Raw genomic sequence first — 14,037 nt, 5'->3', positions numbered from 1 at the left:
GGACTGGCAGCAGCCTGGGGCCCTGGGAGGTCTGGTTTGTCCGGGCATTGCCCCTTCCATGTGATGTGGCCACCTTGGTACTGATAAATCGCCTTTATTTCCTGCCCTCGTTTCTCCCTGCTGGAAGGGGAATGAGTGTGCTGGAAGGTTGTCTGCTCTGATGGTAACTCCCAAAGTCTGTCTGCCCCCTGCTTCAGTTCTGTCCCCACTGCTCTGTGGTGAGTGCCAGACAAGTGGGAGCAGTAGAACGTGACAGATTCCCTGTGTTTTTTTAATCCAGGTTTACCCAATTCTCTGTTAAGTGGCTTTGAGATGGCTCCACAGCCATGTGAAGCTGGGCTCTCTGGGCCATGTCCAAAGGGGCAGCTACCTTCCCATGGCACCTCTCTGCTTGGCCTGTGGTCCCTGAACTTCCACTTCTGCTGAAAGCCTGGAATTGATGTCTGGTGCTTTTCCATCATGATTTAAAACAAGCCCCCTAACTGGTGTCCCAATTTACAGTTCGTGTTTCAAGAAAGTGGCTCTTATGTGTTGCCAGCCCTCAGCACGTTCACTTGTTAAATTATGCACATGCTAATGAAGTGTGAAAATCAGCCAAATAACAACTCTCTGTAATCGCTTAATGTCCCCAGAGCATTGTGGCTTTTTTATTATTATTATTTTATGATTTGTGACCCGTTCTGAATCATGTTTCTGCAGGGCGTTCTTCCAACAACTGGGGTTAATTAGTATTTTCACTTTTTCCCCTTCTGAACGAAGCCCAAACGTGCTCACAGCCCACAGTGCAGTTTGTTTTCTGTTTTGAATTAAATAATGCCTGGATTTCTATCAGAATGGGAAGCAGCTTCCCAGCAGAACTGTTAAAATCCACACCCTTACCCCCAGCATACTCCTGGGCATATGGGCAGGGACTGCATCCGTGCTGAGTGTTGTGCAGTTGCTCTTGCTGTGATGGCTGTTCTGGGGAAGGGATGCTGCTGCCTGTGCCCCGGGCAGTGTCCCCCACCCCTGCAGCATTGTCTCGTCACGTCAGCTGACCTGCCCCAAGGGTTGCTCTGGAATATGAGGCTGTTGTTGGATTGCCCAGCTCTCCCTTCCACGCAGACGCAGCGATGCCGGTGAACCTGTGTCAGGAGGATGTGCATGGGTAGCGTGGTGCTTGTCATGGGAGTGCTGCTCACCTGCCCGGCCTGAGCCACTGTCAAATGTGGTGTTTGGATGCTGCTTCATGCCACCCGAGGTGGGTGTGGGCAAGTGTTCACGGCACTGGCCTGTTCTGCAGCAGAGCTTGTCCCAAACCCTTCAGCATTCCAGGACACCACCAGACCTGCAAAGGCTGGGCTGGGCTGGCAGTGGCATTCGGAGTCACCAGAGGTCGGAGAGGCTGTGTTTGGGTGGGGAGCTCTGAGCTACAGGTGTATGTGACTGAGGCAGCTGAGATCTGCTGTAGAGCCTTACTCAGACAATGGGGTTCATTGCTGGTGAACCTCAGCAGGCAGGAGAGTGAGAGGGATGCCCGGTGCCTGTCTCTGATGGATGTCGGGCGGGCCGTGGACGGTGCGTAGAAGCAGCGTTGCCTCATGTCAGGTGACATCCAGTAACTTTCTTTCTCACTGACAGCAGGAGGAGAAAAAGAGACGAAGTACCCAGCTGTCACCTCATTTTTAGAAGGGGGTCTGTAAGACAACATACTGTTTATCACTGCAGCTTTTCAGTGGAAGCTGTTGGATGTTGTACAGTTATGTCTGTTGGGTGTTGACCCTGTGTGCTGCAGACACTCTCACTAACCCTTCTCCTGCTGCATCCAGGCAATTTTCACACTCGCCCTGCTCCTCTCATGTCAGTAATGGCTTTGTATTCAGGATTGTTATGCCTTGGTGTCACACCATTCACCTGTGGTTAAAAGGGAGTCACAGTCTTCACCACTAACCAGAGCTTCATTCAAAATGCTGTCCTGTGCCAGCTGTGTCCTCTGCCTGATGCTGCAGCCTGCTGGGAGCTGCTGTGCTGCGGGCCAAAAGCTGAGAGCCCCTGTTGCCCATGGGCATGGGTAGTAAGGCCAGGCAGGCAATCACTTGAAGCAGAATCAGTCATAGCCCGTGACAGCAGATTTGTGGCAGAATCACAAACTGCTAACAGGAGCCCCGGTAGCCTGAGCACTGATGTTTGGCAGAGCGTGCTGCTGTGGCTCTTGTGTTGCTCGTGGAGCTGCTGGCAGAGCTGCTGCCATGTCTGGGCAGGTGATGCCTTCCTGCCCCTGCCTGGCCTCCTGTGTGCCTCTGCACTTGTCTCCACATTTGCCACCAGTTTAGAATAGACTAACCACTTCTCCATGTGCTCTAGCTGATGTTGGTGTTTGCTGTGTTGATTATAAGACCTCGCTGGGAACAGCCAGGTTCAGCTCTGAGTCTGGTCCCTGCACTGTGGTGGATGAAAAATGTCAAGATTATCTCAGCCCAACAGTTTTGTCAAAAATATTTTCCACTGATCCTGCCTGAGGAAGCACCATGTTACCTTCAATAATACAGCCCTGACACCAGAAAAGGAGCTTCCAGCAAAGGCTTTTAATTCCCTGTCAGAATGAACTTAATGAAATCCCATCTGACTGGAAGAGGGTTTTCACTGAATACAGTAAATGTCCATGCTTCCATTTGGAAGCCTCTAACATCCTGGAGTTTATTCCCTGTAACAAAAAAGGGGTTTGTTTCCACTAAAGATAGACGTATATTCAAAATATGTTCTTTTTCAAGCAGAGATATTTGTTATTTACACCTGCAGTTTATAAACAAGTGGTTTTCACTCTCTGTAACTTACCAGCAGGAGGCAGGAATGCTGCCTTGCCCACGGAGACCTTGGGCCTTCCCCAGGGACTTGTGGCATCTGGGTGCTTTCTGCACCCCAAGTGGCAAAAGTTGTAAAGTTCAAAGACAGGCTCATTTATAGCTGTGATCTGCTTCTTCAAGCTGCTGCACAAATCACTTTTAAGCAATTCATTTCAGTGGCTCAGGATGCCACTTAATGAACCCAACACTAAATTGAGAGAAAGTAAGTTTAATTAAAATACTGCGAGGAAAATGCCTTGGGACAAGCTCTTCCAGGAGCAGATTGAAAATGATGGCACAGACATCAGTCTTCCATGGGAAGAAATGTTAAAGTAGGCAGAAAATGGAGTTTATGATGAGTTTTAGAGGGAGCAGATAAAGCATGTGTTGTTCTCTGGCCCCATGCAGGGGTTCTGAGTTACCGTGAGCTCTTGCATAGCCTTGAGAAGGGTTTGTGCCCCAGCAAGGAGCAGGGGGGCTGTGGCAGGCAGTGGTGCTGAGCCACACGTGGAGGCAGAACCTGACAGTGGCAGGCAGGTATCACTGCACCTTTGGCACTCTGGGAATGGGTCACGTCCCAGAGGGAGGACCCTGAGTGGCACCAGGAGGGCAATGGGGTGTGCTAGTAGGCCATGCCACCTCCCAGAAGGGGTCTGTGGGCAGTGGCACTTGACTGGGACAGAGGCAGGGGAAATGCTGCTGGAGGAGCACTGTGGTGGCTGATGTGAGTTTGAAATATCCTGTCTGCCCAGACATGGGCACTGAGGTGGGGGTGGCACAGCCCAGTACTCTGGGTGGCACTGCCTGCCCCAGTCCCATTGTGCTGCCATCTTACTACAGCCCCAGGTGTTGGATTAAGCCATCTTTAGCTTATTAAATTCAAATCTGGGCAACAAATGCCAGTGACTGTCTGCACAGTATTGGTGTGTTTACTTTCCCATGGAATTGGAATTGGAGCGTTAAGAACATTTTTTCAAATGCCACCACTCTGATGGGTGTGGCTTCTGAGGGTGCTTGCTGCAGAGAGGTAGATTATGGCAGAGAAGGCTCAGTTTCCCCATGCAGAAGGTGTTCCTATTCCATCAACTGCATTCCCCATTTGCCTCCCCCCATTCCCCATCATGTTCCAGGCCCATCTGTCTCACTGCTGACCCACTGCTGTTCCTCACTGCAGACCCAGCTGTGTTTCTGTCTCGGTGCTGCCTCCCTGGCTGACCCACCTGCAGACAGCTCCTTTGGCCCCCCTGTGCCCAGGTTTGCCCACGGGCACCCATCACTTGAGTGTCCACGTGTGCAGTGTGTTCTGTGGTCCTTTGTGGGATGGGTGTCTGCAGGCAGTGCCCTCCTGGAGCACTCAGTGCCAGGTTTCTGGGAGAAGCTCCTGTCACAGTAGGTGCACGTTGTGCCTCCCATGTTCAGCCAAGGGGCTTGTTCCAGGGGCACCAACTGGAATAATGTGACAGAGAATGACATCAGAGCAAGATGGTAACAAAATTGGGTTGTAAGCTGAAAATAGCTGCTCTACATGAGAGCAAAGCTTGCTGCTTCTGAATTTTACTCGCTTAGCTGACATTTGGGTACTTCTAATTAAAATTTTTAAACAGTCAATAGTTTTTGCTGATCAGCTAACAGATGGCTGCAGCAAGATGACCAGAAAGACAGACTGCATGGCACATGAAGTGTGTTGGAAAGCATCCATCCCAGTGTCTGCACACGGACCCAAGGCTGCAGGAACAGTCTAATGGGGGGGTGGGCATCCAAGAGTTTCCCGGTTTGCAAGGCAACATCCCCAGGACACAGGTATGTGCTGAGGGTCAGACCTGGTGCTGCAGGGTTCATCACAGTGTTACCCTTTGAGAAAGCAGCTTTTGTGTTCCTGCTGCAGATAAAAGTCTTGTAAATACAAAGAGCTCAGTGTTGTTACCATCTGCGTGTTCCTGCTTCCTGTGTCAGATGTTCAGGTTTTCAGCAAGCAGTGATGTCCCTGGAAATCACAGGTTTTCAGAAGGTGTTTTGGAACCAGGCCACTTTTTGGGTTACTTATGCCTTTATGCCCATGCGTGAGGCGTGCCCAGACAATTCTGTGGCAGAGATCATTGGTGTTTTTCAAGGTTTTAGTGTGGAAAGGGTGGAGGACTTGATCAACGCTCAGTTGCTTTTTACAGAGTCTCATGTTTTTTAGGGATATATTTTGCAGATGGACTTGGATTTTCCATCAGTGTTCCTAAGCCCAAATCAGCCATTTTGAGGAGGTTGTGTCTGCTGTGCTGCTAAGCCTCTTGGCACAGGGATGGCAGAGCAAATCCTGCTGTGAGCCAAGGGACAGAGCAGTCGGCTGAGTTGCCTGGAATGCTCTGGCAGCGTGAGCCAGCTCCGCAGCACAGCACAGGACAGGCCAGGACAGGACAGCACAGGACAGGACAGGACAGCACAGGACAGGACAGCACAGCACAGCACAGGACAGGACAGCACAGCACAGGACAGGACAGCACAGCATAGCACAGGCAGGGAGTGCAGGGAGCAGGGCTGGGCAAGGCAGGGCAGGGGCTGCAGGAGGGCAGGGGCTGCAGGAGGACAGTCTGCTGCCAGCCTGAGTCACTGCCCCAGCATCGGCCTCTGACCAGCAGTGGGAACACTAGCGAGTCACCGAGGGCTGCCCTGATGTGCGCATCCAAGATGAATAGTGTAGGAAAGAGTAGTAAATGGAGAAAAAAATCACTCAGGAAACTGAATTTCAGTAATTGCCCAACTCTGAATCAGTTTGCTTTTAAGCCCCTAATATTAGTTCTGTTGGTTAGAGCATGGTGCAAATAATGCCAAGGTTTTGAGTTCAGTCTCCGTATGGGACAGTCACTTAAGTGATGAACTCAGTGATCCTTGCAGAATCTCTTCCAACTCAGAATATTCTGTGATTTCTTAAAGGAAGTTGCTGTGCTCTGTAGCCCGTGGTTTGTGGTTATCTCAGGTGTATGTGCCAAGGGTTGGACTGAGGCAGCACCTGTGGACCTCTCCCACCCCACCCAGAGCTGGGGCTGTGGTGGTGCTGCTCTGGTCACCTGGCAACAGGGTATTCTGGGGCACCCTAGAGCAGCTGTTTTCCTCACAAAGTGAGGGTTATTTGCACTGGCAGTGAGATTCTTGGGTCCCAGGCTAATAGTCTTGATTTATGTGTTGTTCTGCCACCCCAGGTGTGATATGTAACAGCTTAATAAGGTGTTCATTGCCTGACCAATTAAAAATCGCCCTTAATCCAAGAGCTAATGAGTCGTGCATCTTGATGCACACAGAAGAGTTTTGGGTTTGTGTGCATACCCAGGACCCAGCAGGACTGGTGGGCAGGCATGTGTGCTGGGTCAGGCCAGGGGCCAGGGCAGCTGGGCCAAAGGCAGCTCTACTGCTCTGCTTCCCTCCCTGCACCTCCTCAGATGGGCTAAGTTGGGCAGCCTGAAAGCTGCCCTTCACTTTCTTTTCTGTTCTATTATTCTGCTCCTGATGATGACCCAATCCATGGCACCCTGAGGCTGCATGGTCTCTGCTGGTACATTGAGCTCTGGAGCAGTGCTTGCCCCACTCTTCTCATGTCCTTGCCTTGGGCACCTGGGGTTGTGAGAGCCTCTGCTCCTCGTGTGTCTCTGTGCCGAACCCTTCCATGATGTTATTTCCTCCTGAACTCTCCTTTCTAGCAATTCCAGTAAATTGCACCTGGCCGGGATGGTGGAGTGATGTAAATTCACATTCTTACACGTTGGCATTCTGAAATAGGTGCTTTGGTGGGGAAAGCTGAGTGACACGGGGGTTGCTGCCAGATGGGAGCTTCTTTCCTCTAGGTTGGGTAGCACGAAATTACTCTTTGCTGTAACAAGGGCAGAGAAATTTGGAATGTGCCAGTATTTTTAGCTCTTCAATCTAGGAGAGTTATTCCATTTTGGGGAAGAGGAGCAGCTGCTGCTGGCTCTGCAGCACCACGTTGTTGTGACAAGGAGCTGTACCCAGGCAGCAGAGCTCAGCAGTGTGTCCAGCCCTGCCCAGGCTGCTGGGAGGTCCCGTGTGAGCTGTGACTGCAGCCCGATGCCTGCAGGAAACAGGACTCAGGATGGGCAGAGGGACTGGGAGGTGTCCAGGCATGGTGCTTTTCCACTAAGCCTCTCCTCCCTCCTCCACCACAGCGCTGGGATGAAGGGGTCGGGCAGGTGTCGTGCCATGCCATGGTTTGCTGTGTTTCACTTCATGGTGCCAGCAAGCTATGGGGTTTCAGGGCATTTTGCTGATGCTCGAGATCCTTACTGGGCTTAATGCAGTGGAATTGATTTCTGTTTCCCAGGCTATCATTCACCGCGGCAGGGGATAATCAATGCCGATCAATCATGTGTGATTTTGCATGCCATTAGATTGCAGTTTAACCTCTGCTGTCCTCTGCCCTCCCACCTCATTCCCCCCTGCCATGGACCACAGTTTGGGGCAGGACTGATGGCCCAGGCTCCCCACACTGCCCTGCACATCGTACCCAGCCCTGTTCTGGTGGGACTTGGATGCCGCTTCCTTGTCCCCTTCAGCTCCATGGCCTAGCCCAGCTTTCTTCCTCTTTAGCCTGCTGTTCCTGTACCTCAGGGGCCCTGAAGTCCCCCCCTCCCCATTTTAGTGCCTCTCTGACACTTTTTCTTGGGCAGGGGAGAGTTGCATTCCAGTCTTGGAATGAGCCTCTTGCTCTGCCTGTTGGGGTTGGGGCTGGGGGCCCAGCTCTGCTGCAGCTGCTGCCTGTGCTGGGTTAAACCTGACCTGGCAGGGGGCAGAGCAGTCCGGGTTCCCTCAAGGTGCCTTGAGCATCCAGGCCTGAGCATTGGTCCACAGCTCCCATCAACCTGAGTGAAAAACCCTGCCATGGACGTGAATTCCTCGTCACTGACAGTGCATGCCTTTCAGAGTAAACACTTCGCTGGTTCTTTTTTAGTTTGTTTTAAGGGAGGCAGGCAGAAAGGGAGACCAAAGAAGTCTCTTTTAAACAAAGAAACGTAGTATCACCATTTCCTGAGCAAAGCCGGTCACTGAGGGTCAGACCTGGGAGTCCTCCTTGCGAGTCTGAGGGTTGTGCTGCATTATTCAGCTGTAATTCTAAGGCTTGTGTCCTTCTCAAAACCCCTTTCTGGGCTCGGGGTCCATCTCCTGCCATGGTGGTGGGATGCAGAGAAGGTGGGATGCACTGACGCCTCCACGGGGGATCTGTGGATAGACTTGTGCTCTGGCTCTTCCATCACCAGACTTTCCCTCCACAAACCTCTTAATTTTTCATTACTTGCTTGTGCTTTCTTCATCCACCCGAGCAGTTTCAGATGTGGGTTTTGTTCTCAATCAACAGGACCCGTTGGTGTCCCATTGCTTTGTCCCTCGTCAGTCAGGGGTGGCCATTGTGCCATGGCTTGGTTGTGCTCCCAGTCAGGGGCCACATCTCTGCCTCCTTGGCAAACCCCCGCAGCCATCACTCACTTGAGGGGTCTAATGGGGGCGTGAGGGATGTGGCTGTGGTGAGTTATTATCCCACACTTATCAGTATTAAACTCGATTTGGCAACGCACAGCCTGGGATTTGAATGATCTAAATCCTTCCTTTGGCAGCCTGGTTTGCTGTTATTTATGGTGCTTCCCAGTTTATTATCATCTGCAGCTGGAGGCTTTGTGTGTGGTGCTGTCCACTGGGTGATTTATACACGTAGTGGAAGGAGCAGAGCGTGCGGGGCTGCGGCCCCGACCCCTCAGAGCCCTCCTGTCCCCAGCCCAGGGGCAGAGCTGAGCAGGCAGGGCCACAGCAGCGAGTCAAGGGCAGGGGGAGGCGGGGGCTGCCCAAGAAATGCAGAGCTCTGTCTGGGGAGGGAGCTGGCTCGGGGCTGTCACCAGGACAGAGCCTGGGCGTGGGTGTGGGAGAGCAGCGGAGCAGTGGAAGGGTCTGGAGCACAAGCGCGATGAGGAGCAGCTGGAGGGGCTCAGCCTGGAGAAAAGGGGGCTCAGGGGGACCTTGCGGCTCTGCACAACTCCTGACAGGAGGGGACAGCCAGGGGGGTTGGGCTCTGCTCTCAGGGAACAGGGACAGGAGGAGAGGGAATGGCCTCAGGCTGCACCAAGCGAAGTTTAGGTTAGATATCAGGAAAAATTCCTTCCCTGAAAGGACTGACCAGCCCTGGCAGAGGCTGCAGTGATGGGGTCTCCATCCTTAGAGAGATGTAACAGATGTGGGGATGTAGCACTTGGGGACATGGGTTAGTGGTGAGCTTGACAGTGCTGGGGGAATGATTGGGTTTGATTTTAGGGGTTTTCCAACCTAAATGATTCCATGACTATGTGTGGTCACAGGCATGCCTCTCACTTCTTACCCCGATGGAGGCATGTTCCACTGGGAAGGCAGGCAGTAGCAGATCCCTGGGAGGGCTGGGGGCACCCTCTGCCCCGTGGGTTTGAGTCCAGGGATGTCCCTGCCACCATGGAGCATCTGTACTGCTGTGACCTGGGCCTCACGGCTGGGCCAGGGGTGCCTCCTGTGCTCATCAGGGCCACGTGCTCCTGGCACAGGCATTGGGACAGTGTGGTGTCCTGTGGTGTTCTGTGGTGTCCTGGGGTGTCCTGGGGTGCCCTGTGGTGTCCTGGGGTGTCCTGTGGCCTCCCCACCAGGACAGGCAGCACTAGGGCCCTTTTGCGTGGACCTGCTGCTGAAGCTGGATCAGATAGGATGTGCCAGGAGTGGGGATGATGTGCCTGGAGTGCTCTGGGAGTGAGGACAAGATGTTTGGGATGCTCCGGGAGCAGGAATGATGTGCCAGGGAGGCTCCAGGAGCAGGGATGTGACACCCAGACTCCTGCCCTGGTGGGCAGAAGGAGAGGGGTGGCTGTGTGGGCAGCTCCCTGCTGAGGATCAGGCTGCTCCAGGGATCCAGGTCTCAGCACCGACTACAGCTTCCCTAGTTTATCTTCTTTCTCTTTAATAACAGATTCATTCCCTGTTCCTGGCAGAGAGTGTGCCTTCCTCCACGCTGGGAGAGGGGGAGGGGGGTGTGTTGTAAATTTTCCATTTTTCTGATAAAACTGTATTGCTACGGCGGAAATCAAATCCCATCTTGGATATTTTTAGCATGAGAGCGTGAAGGCACAGAGATGCCGAGAGAAGGGAGGATGGGAGGGGAGGGAGGACGGCGGGCTGGGTCTCCATGGAAACTGTTTGCTTTAAATTCCCTCATTGGGGCACTGAGTGTGTAGGAGGTGATGAAGGAAATGAAAAAGCAAAAAAGAGGCAAGGTTTTTTTCCTTTCTGTTGTCACAAAACTGCTGAAGGAACCTTCGGAGAAATGGGCATAAATTATTGATCACCTCAACATGAATACATGTGCATTTCCATTAGTAACCAGCCTGTCGTGTCTCTGAGGGCAGCAGGTGGGGTGTGCAGAGCCGTGACTGACCTCTGGTTTGTTCAGGAGCCTCCTCTGGAAAGGAGCTGGTGCCACTCTGTGCTCCTGAGCTCTTACCCCCGTGGGACTCCCCCTTTGCCCCCTGGACGTTCTTCTGTGCCAGGCTGCTGTTACTGCCCGGCACACCAGGGAAAGAGCCAGCCCAGCCCATGGCTGCCGGGGGAGTGATGCTTCTGTCAGGGGCTGTGGATTTGGGCTTGGGTTCGATACTTCTACTCAGAAGAGGCTTTTTTTTTTAAATATTTAGGGTATTTTTTTTAGCAAAAGAAAGGTGTTGTTAGCCAGGCTCTGCTGGTATCCTTGTCTGAAGTCCTGATGACGGGCATGAGTCAACAGCAGGTCTGGGAGGATCTGTGGGCTGAAACCCCTTTCTCTGGGGGTGCAGTGTAAATGGGGGCTGGGCTGGGGTGGCACAGGGCTGTCTGTGGTGCCTGGGCCTGGCATATCAGACCACAGCCCTACCCACAGGCTGGTGCATTAGATCATGTCTGAAAAATGCCTCGCTGCAGCACACAAAGTTATTTTTAATTCATTGAAAAGGGAATGACCTAAAACTGGCAGCTGGTAATGGAGAGGATTAAATAGAGCAAAACAGGTACATTTTCAACTGAGTAATTTTAGAAGGGAGCAGCATGTCTCATTATGAGGTGCACGTTAGCACTGCCCAGCCATAGCCACCGAGTCCCCTGGCTGCTGCTGGAGCAGTTCCCAGCCTGCTCCCAGAGTCATCCTCGTGGCACCTCGGTGACACCAGGCTCAGCCATGACATCAGAGCAATGCCCTCCAGGTGGGGGTCACCTGCTGCAGGAATGAAACCTCTGTGTGAGCCAGGGTTGAGCTGGAGCTGCTGAGCCAGACTTGGTGCCAAACATAGAATTTCAGTGCTTGAAGGTGTCTGACTTTGCTCTGGCTCCTGTCAGCAGCTGTGGTTGCAGTTACCTGTGGGAACAGGAGGCTTCTTTGGGTTAGCTTCCCAGGGATGTGTTTGTTGTCGTGTGTGAGACCCAATGGCCATGCCATGAAATTGCAGATTGGGTTCTGCTTCTGCAGGACTGTCACAGGCTGAGGTGGACACGTTCCAGCAGCACAGATGGAATTTGCCCTGTCCCAGTGTCCCTCCTCAGCCTCCAACAGGTGTTAAAAATCCCTGTCCTGCCCTTTGGGAGGAATTTTTAAATGTGGTGCTTGTGCAACCTTGCTAAATGGGAATGATATTTAACCAATAGTTCAGATCCAAACAACAGAGAAGAGCAGGTGATCTGAAGAAGTTCAGAATCCATTCCATAACCTTAACTCCAAAAGACTGAGATCTCTGCCAGGTGCTGCCCACACCCAGCTGCAGTCCACCCCACTGGTGTGAGCCAGAGTGGAGCTCAGCCCCTCTGCAGCATTCCTGAGCCTTCCTGGGTGCTGGCAGCAGATGGTTAAACCCTTCCTAGCTCCATGGACTGGACAGAATGGCCACAAGGCACACGGGTTCCATGTGAAGGAATGAAGTGTTCTTCCTTGGAGCTCTCTAGCTCAATGCCAGCCAGTCCAGCTAGCCTGTTTGCCTGTGAGCACAGATGTGTGTTGGTGTGCCCTGGTGTGTGTTGGTGTGCCCTGGTGTGTGTTGGTGTGCCCTGGTGTGTGTTGGTGAGCCCTGGTGTGTGTTGGTGAGCCCTGGTGTGTGTTGGTGAGTCCCACACTGCCAGGCTGGGTTGTCTGTCCTCACTCTCCAGTCTGCCTGGAGTCTCTTGCTCAGCTGGGATGCTGTCCGGGGCACAGAGCTGTTGTTGTGGGGGAGCCCGTGCTGTGTGAAGGGGCTCTGAGGTGCCTTGTGTGGCTGATGCTGCAGCATGGGGTGTGATCTGGGCTGGAGTCCTGGAGGACAGACCCTCTGTGGTGTTCCAAGCTGCATCAGGAGCTTGGGCCAGTTGCTGCATTTTGTCTTTTCTTGTTTGCTGAGGTAGCTTTCTAGTCTGTACCTGGGGTAAAACTCATGGGGAGGGAGAGGGGAGAGCTCAGGTTGCACGTTTCTGAGCTCTGCTGGAACACACTGGAGCTGACATGCAGGAGGAGCCACAGCAGGGCTCCGAGGGCTCCGAGTGCCGGTGGCCGCAGCCCGGGTGGTGCCTTGGCCTGTGAGCACAGACAGAGTTTGCAGCTGTGGCCAGCCCTGGGCCCTGCCCAGAGCCCTGGGCTGCAATTCTGCCAGTCCTGGTGCTACAGGGGTGAGAAGGGGAGGGAATGCACATGGCAGGAGTGAGCTGGCAGCTGTTATGGCCAAGGGCTGTTCATCGCAGACTCCGTCCTGCACCCGCTGCTGAGGCTCCAAGGCTGCAGTCATTCTTCCAGTTCCCAGCTTCGTGCTGGTGGAGTGTGGTTCCCCAGGCAATGGATGAGCACCAGTTGGGCATTAATTGCCGTGGAATTAACCTCTGACATTCTTCTAAAAATAGGCTAAATAAATCCAATCATTAGCAGCTCCTGCCTGCGTTGCCTCAAGGGTAAACACTGCGGATTAGAGCTGCAGTTACAGGTCTCTGTGTCCCCTGGCTCCTCCTGCCACTGAGCCCAGAACCCTGGAGATGGTGTCCTGGTTTGTGGGGAAGGGGAGTGGTGTGAGTGCAGGGGCTTTTCAGCTGATGGAGGGCTGAAAGGCACCACTTTAATTTACTTTTGTAGGCAATGGTGGATTCAGCAATGGGCAGAGGGAAGCAGCAATGTAGATGTGGTCACCTGAGCTGTTCTACCTGGGCAGCTCAGGGAGAGAGGACAAAGGTGTCTTAATTTGTCTGTGCCCTCTCCTCTGAGGGTGAAGGCAAACCACCACCCCAGGCAGAGGGTGGCACCAGGGCCAGGTGGCAGCAAGATCTGCCCATCAGCCAGGTGCTGAGATGAGATACTTGGGGGCACCGCTGGCACCAAGGGCTCCCCAGGTCCCAGGAATTGATTGTGTCACCCCAGGTGGCACGGACAACTCCCCAAGACATGAGGGAAGTGTGCTGTGCCATGCTGTGCCATGCTGTGCTGTGCCAGGCTGTACTGCCCAGCCCTGCGCCCCTGCTGCTGACAGCGGTCCTCAGGCTGCATTTAGCACAGGCACAGTAACTGGAAATCCCACTGGGACCAGGGCTGGGGCACAGGCCAGGGCAGGGGGGCAGGAGCACCAGGCAGGTCTGAGCTCATGACAGCACAGCTCTGAAATACTGAGAGTGTTTAGTGTTAGAGACAATGGAAATCCCAGGATTTCTGCCACAGAGCACAGAGCAGCGACGAGGCACGTAGCCGTATGGGGCATGGTGCTTTCTGGAAGTCAGGCTGCAGTTACTTAAATTGTCTTTGTCTTCTCTTTACCAGCTGACATCATCTCCACAGTTGAGTTCAACCACACTGGAGAGTTACTGGCAACAGGGGACAAGGGGGGCCGGGTTGTAATATTTCAGCGTGAGCAGGAGGTAAGTGCCAGTGAATGCAAAATGCCCATTTTATCCTTTTAAGTGGAGCATCCTGCTGTTCCCTAATCTGCCTTTGTCACTCCTAAGCTCAGGGCTCTCCTGGCATACTATGAGCTGAAAAGCAGCTATTAATATGAGCAGGGCCAGATTTCCTCCTGCCAAACACCTTCCAAACATCGCATTGCCTGCATCCTTCTGCTCCAGGTGTAGCAGGGATCAGGCAGCACATCTGAGTGTGTGATGAGTGCCCATCTTGGAGAAAACACCACCTCAAGAAGCCCCCATGCCACCAAAATTCTGAAAAGTGTAGATGGATGCAACAATTACT

At 53.1% G+C, this 14,037-nt stretch overlaps 1 protein-coding gene across 2 annotated transcripts in view; it reads left to right on the top strand.

Annotated features, from left to right (window-relative positions):
• PPP2R2B (protein phosphatase 2 regulatory subunit Bbeta) overlaps positions 1-14,037 on the top strand; it is a 54,555-nt gene that overhangs the window by 28,108 nt on the left and 12,410 nt on the right. For both annotated transcript variants that reach the window (XM_063413845.1, XM_063413846.1), the window contains exon 2: positions 13,612-13,709. In XM_063413845.1, the coding sequence (XP_063269915.1) occupies positions 13,612-13,709 (98 nt within the window). The remainder of the gene's footprint in view (positions 1-13,611; positions 13,710-14,037) is intronic.

Source organism: Prinia subflava, chromosome 16 (genome assembly GCF_021018805.1).
Source record: "Prinia subflava isolate CZ2003 ecotype Zambia chromosome 16, Cam_Psub_1.2, whole genome shotgun sequence".
Lineage (NCBI taxonomy): Eukaryota > Metazoa > Chordata > Aves > Passeriformes > Cisticolidae > Prinia > Prinia subflava.
The sequence above is the reverse complement of the archived record's forward strand: the minus strand, read 5'-3'. Positions and strand labels throughout refer to the sequence as shown.